This window comes from Macaca nemestrina, chromosome 14, assembly GCF_043159975.1.
Source record: "Macaca nemestrina isolate mMacNem1 chromosome 14, mMacNem.hap1, whole genome shotgun sequence".
Lineage (NCBI taxonomy): Eukaryota > Metazoa > Chordata > Mammalia > Primates > Cercopithecidae > Macaca > Macaca nemestrina.
The window spans coordinates 107243254-107255672 of record NC_092138.1 but is presented as its reverse complement, the minus strand read 5'-3'; the positions used below and the strand labels follow the sequence as shown (position 1 = coordinate 107255672).

At 48.6% G+C, this 12419-nt stretch overlaps 1 protein-coding gene across 8 annotated transcripts in view; it reads right to left on the bottom strand.

Moving 5' to 3' along the window:
- LOC105464088 (Rab9 effector protein with kelch motifs) overlaps positions 1-11164 on the bottom strand; it is a 35765-nt gene extending 24601 nt beyond the window's left edge. For 2 of the 8 annotated variants that reach the window (XM_071078334.1, XM_071078335.1), the window contains exons 1-3: positions 10232-10628; positions 7354-7412; positions 2771-2928 (exon numbers count right to left, since the gene is read on the bottom strand). In XM_071078334.1, the coding sequence (XP_070934435.1) occupies positions 2771-2928; positions 7354-7412; positions 10232-10249 (235 nt within the window). In that variant the 5' untranslated portion in view covers positions 10250-10628. Of the gene's footprint in view, positions 1-2770; positions 2929-4994; positions 5130-7353; positions 7413-10231; positions 10629-10705 lie in introns of those variants that run through there. The other 6 variants (XM_071078332.1, XM_071078333.1, XM_071078337.1 and 3 more) reach the window with 6 other exon arrangements.
- Positions 11165-12419: the final 1255 nt, after the last annotated feature.

Here is a 12419-nt window from a genome sequence, read left to right as displayed (position 1 = left end):
AGCAAAGAATAATGGTTTCTTTATTTTATTTTATTTTATTTTATTTTATGTTTTTGAGACAGAGTCTTGCTCTGTCACCAGACTGTAGTGCAGTGGTGTAATCTCGGCTCACTGCAACCTCTGCCTCCCAGATGCAAGTGATTCTCCTGCCTCAGCTAGGACTACAGGCACATGCCATCACGCCCAGCTAATTTTTTTTGTATTTTTAGTAGAGACAAGGTTTCACCATGTTGGCCAGGATGGTCTCCATCTCCTCACCTCATGATCTGCCTGCCTCAGCCTCCCAAAGTGCTGGGATTACAGGCATGAGCCACTGCGCCCAGCTAATAATCGTTTCTTATTAGCAGGTTCATTCATTCATTCATTCATTCATTCAAATACTTACAGAGCACCCACTCTGTTGTAAGCCCTGTGGTAGTGTCTGGGATACAATGATGAGGAAAACATGCTACCTGTTTCTAAGGAGCTTATGTTCTTGTGGGGCAGATGGACAGGAAACAATCACATGTGATAGGGCTGTGAAGGCAGATAGGATAGAAGAGCACATGAGACTATGGACATACAGAGTCATGTAGTGCCTGAACGAGTCCAGAGGTAACGGGAAAGATTCCTGGCAGAAGAGACATTTAATCTGAAATCTGAAAGATATAGAGTAGCCAGATGATAAGAAAAGGGAAAAACATTCCTAGCAGAGGGATCTGTGTGTGCAAAGGCATGGAGGCCAGAGAGCTCAAGCCGTGTTCAAAGAACTGAAGGACATCCAGTGCAGCAAATGTGGGTTGGAGAGAGCCAAGAAATGAGGTTGGAGCCGGGCGCAGTGGCTTACACCTGTAACCCCAGCACTTTGGGAGGCCGACGCAGGCAGATTACTTGAGGTCAGAAGTTCGAGACCAGCCTGGCCAACATGGTGAAACCCCATCTCTACTAAAAATACAAAAATCAGCCAGGCTGGTGGCACGCACCTGTAATAGCAGCTTAGTGGGAGGCTAAGACAGGAGAATTACTTGAACCCGTGAGGCAGAGGTTGCTGTGAGCCAAGATTATGCCTCTGCACTCCAGTCTGGGTGACAGAGTGACACGCTGCCGCAAAAAAAAAAAAAAGGCCAGTGCGGTGGCTCACACCCATAATACCAGCACTTTGTGAGGCTGAGGTGGGAGGATCACAAGGTCAGGATTTGAGGACCAGCCTGATTAACATGGTGAAACCCCGTCTCTACTAAAAATACAAAAATTAGCCGGGTGTGATGGCACGCACCTGTAATCCCAGCTATTCAGGAGGCTGAGGCAGGAAAATTGCTTGAAACCAGGGGGCAGAGGTTGCAGTGAGCCGAGTTCACGGTACCACTGCACTCCAGCCTGGGCCACAGAGCAAGACTAGATCTAAAAAAAAAAAAAAAAAAAGGTGAGGTTGAGAAAGGTCTGAAATACGGAGTGACCTGGTCAGATTTGTATTTTAGATGATATTCGCTGGCTAGGTACAGAAAATATACTGTATAGTGGGTAAACTTGGAAGCAGGGAGATGGGTGAGGAGGCTATTGTAAGTCTAGTTGAGAGACAACAGTGGCTTGGACTACAGTAGCAGTAGTGGAAATGGACAGACATGGATAAAGATGAGAGATATGTGGGTTGGAGAGAGCCAAGAAATGAGGTTGGGGCCAGGCGCGGTGGCTCATGCCTGTAATCCCAGCATTTTGGGAGGCCGAGGAGGACAAATCACGAGGTCTGGAGTTCGAGACCAGCTTGGCCAACATGGTGAAACCCAGTCCCTACTAAAAATACAAAAGATTAGCTGGGAGTAGTGGTGGGCGCCTGTAATCCCAGCTACCCAGGAGGCTGAGGCAGGAGAATTGCTTGAACCCAGAAGGCTCAGGTTGCAGTGAGCTGAGATCGCGCCACTGCATGGCTCCAGCCTTGGCGACAGAGTAAGACTCCGTCTCAAAAAAAAAAAAAAAAAAAAATTAGCTGGGCATGGTGGTGCATGCCTGTAATCCCAGCTACTCAGGAGGCTGAGGCAGGAGAATTGCTTGAACCTGGGAGGTGGAGGTTGCAGTGAGCGAAGATCGTGCCACTGCACTCCAGCCTGGGCAATAAAAGCGAAACTCCATCTCAAAAAAAACAAAGATAAGAGATAAGTAGGGCTTAGTGATATATTGGATATGTGGATAGAATGAGTGGTGGTAGTCATCAATGTATCCTATGGAAATATTTGATGAATAAATGGCTGGACAACCAAGGCTCCATAAGGGTTCTCTTCCCCTAAACAAGGAGGTATTTGTCAGATGACTGTGTGCCAGGAACCTGCTGAGAAACCTTAGGGATCTGTCAGTGATGTTCATTTTTTCTTCTTTCTTTTTTTTTTTTTTTGAGACTGAGTCTCGCTCTGTCGCCCAGGCTGGAGTGCAGTAGCACGATCTTGGCTCGGTGTAACTTCTGTCTCCGTGGTTCAAGTAATTCTCCTGTCTCAGCCTCCTGAGTAGCTGGGACTACAGGTGCCCACCACCACACCCGGCTAATTTTTTTTGTATTTTTAGTAGAGACGGGGTTTCATCATATCGGTCAGGCTGGTTTCAAACTCTAACCTCAGGCGATCCGCCCGCCTTGGCCTCCCACAGTGCTGGAACTAGAGGCGTGAGCCACTGGACCTAGCCCTGGCCATTTTTTCTTATAGGAAAACCCTGCTGGTGTTTTTAGGAATGCCCTGCTAATGGCTAGCAGCACACAGCCCTGTTCTCTGGCCACAGGGCACGTACTCCGCAGCTCTGGTCTTACCCAGATCCATGGCGTGCACGTCTGAGAAGCTTCTGTTTGGATTTGCTCCGCCAACGATGAAGACCTTTCCTCTCTTGGCATTACCAACTGGGGGTAAATACGAACAGCTGTGGCCAACTCGAGCACAGGGGCTGTCACCAGGGAGAGTCAAGGTGTACCTGCCAAAGGAAGGATGTATTCAGGAGGCCTGAGCACAGAATAAACGCAGTAGTGTGTTCTTTCCATTCCTCATGAAATATTCACCAGAATGAAGGGTCTTTTTTTTTTTTTTTTCTTTTTGAGACGGAGTCTTGCTCTGTCGCCCAGGCTGGAGTGCAGTGGCCGGATCTCAGCTCACTGCAAGCTCCGCCTCCCGGGTTTACACCATTCTCCGGCCTCAGCCTCCCGAGTAGCTGGGACTACAGGCGCCCGCCACCTCGCCCGGCTAGTTTTTTGTATTTTTTAGTGGAGACGGGGTTTCACCATGTTAGCCAGGATGGTCTTCATCTCCTGACCTTGTGATCCGCCCATCTCGGCCTCCCAAAGTGCTGGGATTACAGGCTTGAGCCGCCGCGCCCGGCCCCAGAATGAAGGGTCTTATGCAGACACTTCAAATTGTACCCAACAAAGCAGCACTTCTCCAATTAATAATAGTACCTCCCCTTTGCACATAGTCTTTGACTTTTCCATTTTGTCACTGTCTTCATCTCACAGTTATCTGGTAGGAATGCACTGGGCTATATTTTTCCCCATTTGGTAGATAGGGAAACTGATCTCCAGAAATGTTCAGTGATGTGTCTTGGCACAGGATGGTGGCTGTGAACATGGTGTGTGAATTCAGACAGATTTGGTTCAAATTCCAGCTCAGGTACTTCCTCGATGTGTGACCTTTTGGAAGTCACTTAACCTTTCTGAACTTTAGTTTACTCATTTGTGAAATGAGGACAGCAATAGTTCTTACTGCAAAAGATCATTATGAAGACTAAGACAAGAGGTCAAAACAGGGCAGTGAAGGACTCAATAAATGGTGGCGAGAGCTTTATGTGCCACCACATGGGAACCAACAGCCCCGGGGCTCTTGCCACAAGCCAATGATTCCTCCCCATCAAAAAAATTATCCAGAATTTACTGATTTCAGAGCTTTTCCAGATTACTCATAAAACTCAATCTGATGGAAGCCAAAGCTAGCACTCTGAAAAATCACATACAGGATTTGGTCATTCCATTCTCTCTCTCTCTCTTTTTTCTTTTTTTTGAGATGGAGTCTCACTCTGTTGCCCAGGCTAGAGTGCAGTAGTGCAATCTTGGCTCACCATAACCTCCGCTTCCTGGCTTCAAGCGATTCTCCTGTCTCAGCCTCCTGAGCAGCTGGGACTACAGGTACACACCACCATGCCTGGCTAATTTTTGTATTTTTAGTAGAGACGGGGTTTCACTATGTTGGCCAGGCTGGTCTCGAACTCCTGATCTTGTGATCCACCTGCCTCAGCCTCCCAAAGTGCTGAGATTACAGGCGTGAGCCACTGTGCCCAGCCAGAGTCTCTCTATATTTTTTTAAGTAGAGACAGGGGTCTCGCTATGTTGGCCAGGTTGGTCTTGAACGCCCAGCCTCATGCAATCCTTCTGCCCTGGTCTCCCTAAGTCCTAAGATTATAGGGATGTGCCCACTGCACTCGGCCCATTCCACTCTCCACAGTGACTCTGAATGCTGACTGAGAAAACACACTTCAAGCTTCCTGATTGGAAAACAAATTTCTGTAGCTGTTTTTCAGGCCCTGTCTTATTTGACCTCTCTGGTGTTTGGGACTCCCTTCTTCTTGTGCCTTTCTCCCAGCCTGGCTTTCCCACATCCCTTCCTTTGGTTCTGCACTCACCTTTCTGGCTGTCCTTTCTGCTTCTTTCTCCTACTCCTTCCCTACCAGCCACCTCCTGACTCTCAGTCAACCTTGAGTTCTGTTTTCCTCAGTTTACATTTGCTTACCTGATTAATGTTATCTGTAGTAATAACTTCAATTACCACTCATCTATATATTCATCAGTGGTGGCCAAATCTGTTTCCCATTCAGATCTCTATTCTGATGTCACTTAATCTACACAAAACCCCTTTGAGGGCCGGGCGCAGTGGCTCACACCTGTAATCCCAGCACATTGGGAGGCCGAGGCAGGCAGATCATGAGGTCAAGAGATCAAGACCATCCTGGCCAACATGATGAAACCCCGTCTCTACTAAAAATACAAAAATTACCTGGGTGTGGTGGTGCGCGCCTGCAGTCCTAGCTACTCGGGAGGCTGAGGCAGGATTGCTTGAACCAGGGAGGCGGAAGTTGCAGTGAGCCGAGATCGTGCCACTGCACTCCAACCTGGCGATAGAGTGAGACTCTGTCTCAAAAACAAAAACACAAACACTCTTTGAAGATAACAGCTGTTACCATCATCTGAGTTTTACAACGGAGGAACTGAAGCTTAGGAAGGTTGAGTAATTTATCCCAAAAGCACACGGCCATCCAGAGATGGTGGATATTACAAAAAAAAAGTCCCTGCCTTGATAGGCCTTACAGACTAGGTGGGAAAAGAAACATTAAACAGTTTCACAACTATCTATTTCACTTCAATTGTGGTAGAAAGGAGTACAGAATATATAGCATGAGGACATGCATGTCTTAGGAGGGTCTCACCCTGTAAGGAGCCAGGGAGATAGGGTGATCGGAGAAGGCTTCCTGAAGAAGCACCATTTGGATAGAGATCTGAAGTATGAGTAGAAATTAGCTGGGCAGGCCAGGTGTGGTGGCTCACACCTGTAATCCCAGCACTTTGGGAGGCTGGAGTGGGAAGATCACCTGAGCCCAGGAGTTTGAGACCAGCCTGGGCAACATAGAGAGACTGTGTCTCTATTTAAAAAAAAAAAAAAAATTAGCTGGGCATGGTAGTACATACCCATAGTCCCAGTTACTTGGGAGATGGAGATGGGAGGGTTATTTGAGGCCAGGAGATCGAGGCTATGATGAGCCACAAGTGTACCACTGCATTCCAGCCTGGGTGGCTAGCCACAAAGGAAGACCTTGTCTCAAAAATAAAATAAAATAAGCTGGGCAAAGAGAGGGACGAAAGGTGGAGGGAAAGAGCAGTCCGGGCGGAGAGACCAGCATGAGTAGCTCCTGAGTGGAACAGTGCAGGGCAGAGTAAAGAAGAGAAAGAGAACAAAGGAACAAGTCATGGGATTTGAGGTTGAAAAAACAGGCAGAAACATTTAGCAGGGACCATTGGGCCAGTTTAAGAAATCTAATTTTTTGTTTGTTTGTTTGTTTTTGAGACGGAGTCTCCCTCCCTCTGTTGCCCAGGCTGGAGTGCAGTGGCACCATCTCAGCTCACTGTAGTCTCCACCTCCCAGGTTCAAGCGATTCTCCTGCCTCAGCCTCCCGAGTGGCCGGGATTACAGGCATGCACCACCACGCCCAGCTAATTTTTCTATTTTTAGTAGAGATGGGGTTTTGCCATGTTGGCCAGACTGGTCTCAAACTCCTGGCTTCAAGTGATCCACCCACCTCAGCCTCCCAAAGTGCTAGGATTATAGGCATGAGCCATTGCGCCTGGCCAGGAGTCTGATTTTTTTTTTTTTTTTTTTTTTTTTTGAGATGTATTCTTGCTCTGTGGCCCATGCTGGAGTACAATGGCATGATCTCAGCTCACTGCAACCTCCACCTCCCGGATTCAAGCAATTCTCCTGTCTCAGCCTCCCTAGTAGCTGGGACTACAGTCATGTACCACAACGCTGGCTAATTTTTGTATTTGTAGTTGAGATGGGGTTTCACCATATTGGTCAGGCTGGTCTCGAACTCCTGACCTCAGGAGAGCCACCCGCCTTGGCCTCCCAACGTGCTGGGATTATAGGCATGAGCCACTGTGCCCAGCCCAGGAGTCTGATTTTTATCTCAACACCAATAGGGAGGTACAAAAGGGTTTTAAACTAGGAAATGCCATGATTGGCTATATTCTGGGTACATAGCAAGACAGATGCATGGAAGCCAGACTGGAGTCTCTCCTTCAAGGTCCTGTTGAAGAACTGCCACCTCTCTACAGCCTTCTGTGGGCCCTACCTTAGAGCAGATCACATTTCATCACCATCACCTGCTTAGTCTGTAGTCCCCAGTACACAGAGACTATTTACAATTCTACCTCCCACACAGCACCCACACCCACACAGCAGCTGTCCCCATCAGGCCAATGTTAATTGTTGAATAAAGGGTTGGTTGAACAAACAGCCAAGAAACAGTGAAGCCAGTTTAATCCAAATCTAATTTCCTAAAAATCTTAGAAATGAGTCAGAGCTCGGGGGAAGACACAGCATTGGAGCTGACGATGCCAGATGGTCAGTGCCTTACTCTTTCTGGTAATGGATTTTAATAAAATCAACATCTGCTCTGTGATAATTACTGCCCCCCTATCTTTCCTCTGAAGACCTGCTCAGACAGTTTGAGTCTAATTACCAGCAACTGCAGACGGTTTTGTCTCTACCCTTTTTTGTTGATGATCAAATATGTTAGTAAACTACTTATAAATGAAACAAAAACTCATGCTTTTCTGTGTCTGGATCCTTCGTTACAGACCATGTTGCTTTCCTGGGCTTGTCTCCAGGTTCCAAGACTGGCAACTGCTTCATGGTGTCCTATGCATAAGAAAGAAAGGCACTTTTTAGACACTTATGATGATCATCTTAATCAATTCAACCTCCTTTTTAAACCTTTCCTGTTGAATGTACTAATTTCTAGGGCCTGACTAATTTGAATAAGCACCACCAACTTTTCATCTTTATTATTTATTTATTTATTTGAGATGGACTTTTGCTCTTGTTGCCCAGGCTGGAGTGCAATGGCACGATCTTGGCTCATGGCAATCTCTGACTCCCAAGTTCAAGCGATTCTCCTCCCTCAGCCTCCTGAGTAGCTGGGATTACAGGCATGTGCCACCATGCCCAGCTAATTTTTGTATTTTTAGTAGAGATGGAGTTTCACCATGTTGGTCAGGCTAGTCTCGAACTCCTGACCTCAGGTGACGCACTGTGCCTGGCTGATGTATTTATTTTTATTCTTTTTTTTTTTTTTTTTTTTGAGACGGAGTCTCAGTCTGTCGCCCAGGCTGGAGTGCAGTGGCGCAATCTCGGCTCACTGCAAGCTCCGCCTCCCGGGTTCACGCCATTCTCCTGCCTCAGCCTCCAGGTAGCTGGGACTACAGGCGCCTGCCACCGCACCCGGCTAATTTTTTCTATTTTTAGTAGAGACGGGGTTTCACCATGGTCTCGATCTCCTGACCTTGTGATCCACCCGCCTCGGCCTCCCAAAGTTCTGGGATTACAGGCGTGAGCCACCGCGCCCGGCCTTTATTTTTATTCTTATTATTTTTTTTTAGATGGAGTCTCGCTCTGTTGCACAGGTTGGAGTGTAGTGGTGCGATCTCTGCTTACTGCAACCTCCCTCTCCCTGGTTCAAATGATTCTCCTTTCTCAGCCTCCTGCATAGCTGAGATTACAGGTGCCCACCCACGCCTGGCTCATTTTTCTAGTTTTTCTAGTAGAGATGGGGTTTCACCATGTTGGCCAGGCTGGTCACTAACTCCTGACCTCAGGTGATCTGCCCGCCTCAGCCTCCCAAAGTGCTGCGATTACAGGTGTGAGCCACCGCACCTGGCGTTATTTTTTATTTTTTAATTTTTTTCTGATATGGAGTCTCACTCTGTCACCCAGGCTGGAGTGCAGTGGCACGATCGTGGCTCACTGTAGCCTCCGCCTCCTGGGTTCAAACAATTGTCTGGCCTTAGCCTCCCGAGTAGCTCATATTACAGGCACCAGCCAAAACGCCTGGCTAATTTCTGTGTTTTTAGTAGATACAGGGTTTCATCATGTTGGCCAAGCTGGTCTCAAACTCCTGACCTCAAGTGATCCGCCCGTCGCGGCCTCCGAAAGTGCTGGGATTACAGGTGTGAGCCACTGTGCCAGGGCAGCAGCTTTATTTATCAATTTATTGAGATGGAGTCTCACTCTGTCACCCAGCCTGGAGTGCAGTGGCACGATCTCGGCTCACTGCAACGTCCGCCTCCCGGGTTCAAGCTATTCTCCTGCCTCAGCCTCCCGAATAAGCTAGGACTACAGGCAAGTGCCACCATGCCCAGCTAATTTTTTTTTTTTTTTTCATAGAGACGGGGTTTCACTATGTTTGCCAGGCTGGTCTTGAACTTGGCCCGCCTCAGCTCCCAAAGTGCTGGGATTATAGGCGTGAGCCACTGAGCCTGGCCATTTATTTATTTATTTATTTTTATTTTTATTTTTTTTTTGAGACGGAGTCTCCCTGTGTCTCCCAGGCTGGAGTGCAGTGGCGTGATCTCGGCTCACTGCAAACTCCGCCTCCCGGGTTCACGCCATTCTCCCGCCTCAGCCTCTCAAGTAGCTGGGACTACAGGCGCCCGCCACCACGCCCGGCTAGTTTTTTGTATTTTTAGTAGAGACGGGGTTTCACCATGTTAGCCAGGATAGTCTCGATCTCCTGACCTCGTGATCCACCCGCCTCGGCCTCCCAAAGTGCTGGGATTACAGGCTTGAGCCACCGCGCCCGGCCTCCTTATTTTTTAACTAAAAATAGAAATGGGGCTGGGCACGGTGGCTCACGCCTGTAATCCCAGCACTTTGGGAGGCCAAGATGGGCGGATCACAAGGTCAGGTGATGGATACCATCCTGGCCAACATGGTGAAACCCCATCTTTACTAAAAATACAAAAAAAAAAAAAAAAAAAAATTAGCTGGGCGTGGTGGCATGCACCTGTAGTCCCAGCTACTTGCGAGGCTGAGGCATGAAAATTGCTTGAACCCAAGAGGCAGAGTGAGTGAGCCGAAACCACGCCACTGCACTCCAGCCTGGCAACAGAGCGAGACTCTGTCTCAAAAAAAAAAAAATAAAATAAAATAAAATAAAAAAAAGAAATGGGGTTTCCCTATGTTGTCCAGGCTGGTCTCGAACTCCTAGCCTCCTAAAGAGCTGGGATTACAGGTATGAGCCACTGTTCCCTGCCCAAAGGACAAAATATTTAAAGAGGCTGAGAAATACTGAGCTCTAGGATAAATCTTGGCCTCAGCATAGCATAGAAAGTAAGGCCTTCTTTGGCCGGGCGCGGTGGCTCAAGCCTGTAATCCCAGCACTTTGGGAGGCCGAGACGGGCGGATCACGAGGTCAGGGGATCGAAACCATCCTGGCTAACACGGTGAAACCCCGTCTCTATTAAGAAATACAAAAAACTAGCCGGGCGAGGTGGCAGGCGCCTGTAGTCCCAGCTACTCGGGAGGCTGAGGCCGGAGAATGGCGTGAACCCGGGAGGCGGAGCTTGCAGTGAGCTGAGATCCGGCCACTGCACTCCAGCCTGGGCGACAGAGCGAGACTCCGTCTCAAAAAAAAAAAAAAAAAAGGCCTTCTGCTGTCAAGCTTTTTTCCGTGAACTCACCTCCATAATCTCTTGCATTATTGGTTTTTTTTGCAGTTCTTATAATATGGCAGGCCTTTTCATAATTTTGTAGCCTATTCTGCTTCCCCTATTTGTAATGTCGCTTCCCTTCTGGGAAATTGGCAAACTCCTAGTTAACCTTCAAAGCCCAGTTCAAAAGTCCCTTCCCTGGTGAAACCTTCCCTGATTTGCCCTTTTCTCTTTCACCCCCTTCCACGTTACTTCCTTCTTCTACCCACTGGGCTCTTAAGGTATTAAGCCACCACCACTGCAGGAATCATTTGTATTGTTTATCTATTTAAAGCTTCTAGACTAGATTCTAGATTAAACTCCACTAGACTAAGTTCCTAGAGGGCTGGGCCTGTCAGATCCATTTCGAGAACCTACCAATGGACCTGGCATAGAGTAGAAGTGGGGGAGTGGCTAGTGAATGAAGAAAGAAAATAGATTGAGAGATGAATGGATAAATCCCACCTGCGGCCTAGGCCGCTGACAACTGTCCCCAAAGTCCAGAGCTCAGTTAGGTTGGCTTCACGTGGGCGGGACCTCCCGCAGCCGCCGCCGCTACCTGCCCGGTAAATCTCATCCCCACGTGGCAGTTCTAGGGGATAGGAGACGGGGTCGGGAGAGAACAGGCTGGTTCGGTCAAAGTGGCCAGGACGGAGCCAGGGAAGGCCTTCTCAGTTCTTTCCACCCGGCTTGGGCCCACTCCCCTAAAGGATTCGGACCCCCTGCCCGAGACTGTAACAGACCCGGTATCCGGGGACCCTAGCCCCCAACCCTCCAGCCCGGGACCGCATTACCTGCGGCGATTTAGGCCAGTCGCGAGCCGTGACTCCGCCCCGGAGGGGCGGGGCTTAGGTCTGGGCCCTCCTCCCAGAACCCGGAAGAGCGTCCGGGCTAACCGCTCTATCCTGCCTGCTCAGTCCCGAAGGCCCGGCACTGCCTTCCTGGGCTGGCGGTGGAGGGACCCCCCCAGACCCGGAGTGGACGCCGGGTTGTGCATTTCTGGGGAACCAAGCGGGTTGGGCCCTCCCTGGGTTCCTCCCTCCCAGAAGGGATAAATAAGCTGGGGCTACTTGGAAACGATTTGCGCAATGCCGGGTTCGGGCGTTCGTTTGGGGAATCCAAATTCCTGCAGCAGCTGATCTACTCCATAACCGGCTAACAGGGCCGGGCGCCACCTCACTCCAGCTTGGGCAACAGCGCGAAAACTCCGTCTCAAAAATAAATAAATAAAAGGGGGCGGTATAACAGTTACATTTCCAGTTACGACGATTGTTAACAGTTTCAAAAGGGGAGAGTTGAGCACGCAATCTGCCTGCGCAGTCTTCGGGCCAGCTCAAGATTTGGTGCTTTGAACAGCTGATTTATTCCATAATTGCCATTTGTAATTATGGCAGGTGCTATGCTGAGCCAGACACCACCACCCTTGGCCTCCAGGAGCATACAGTCTTAAAGAGAGATCAACAAAAAGACAACTAGGGACAATTGCCAAGAGTGCAAGAAATAAAAAGTTCTGGGGAAGTTACTTTCCTCCCGGCCTCAGGGCTGTCTGCTTGTAACCATGGAGCTAATAAGATTTCTGTCATAGGCTGGGCGCGGTGGCTCACGCCTATAAGCCCAGCACTTTGGGAGGTGGAGGCGGGCAGATCACGAGGTCAGGAGTTCCAGACCAGCCTGGCCAACATGGTGAAACCCCGTCTCTACTAAAAATACAAAAATTAGCCAGGCATGGTGGTGGGTGCCTGTAATCCATGCTACTGAGGAGGCTGAGGCAGGAGAATTGCTTGAATCCGGGAGTTGGAGGTTGCAGTGAGCTGATATGGTGTCACTGCACTCTAGCCCGGGTGACAGAGCAAGACTCCGTTTTGGGAAAAAAAAAAAAGAAAAGAAAAAAGATTTATATCGTAGTTGTGGTGGGGAATACATGACATAATGTAAATAAAAATGATCAGCACCCAGCAGCTGGCACAGAGTTCTCTTTCAAGGGAAAAGCTATTCCTGACTATAAATGAACAATGTCTCTAGATGTATTCATCTACATTATCTTTGATTTAGTTCATAACCATAGGTTCTCTGTATCTTTCCTGAAAATAGAGAGGTGGCTCGCTCTCTTATGTCTGTTTCAAAGAACTCCAGTCTCTGAAACTGTCGCTGTGTCCTAGGAAATAGAGAAAACAGCTCA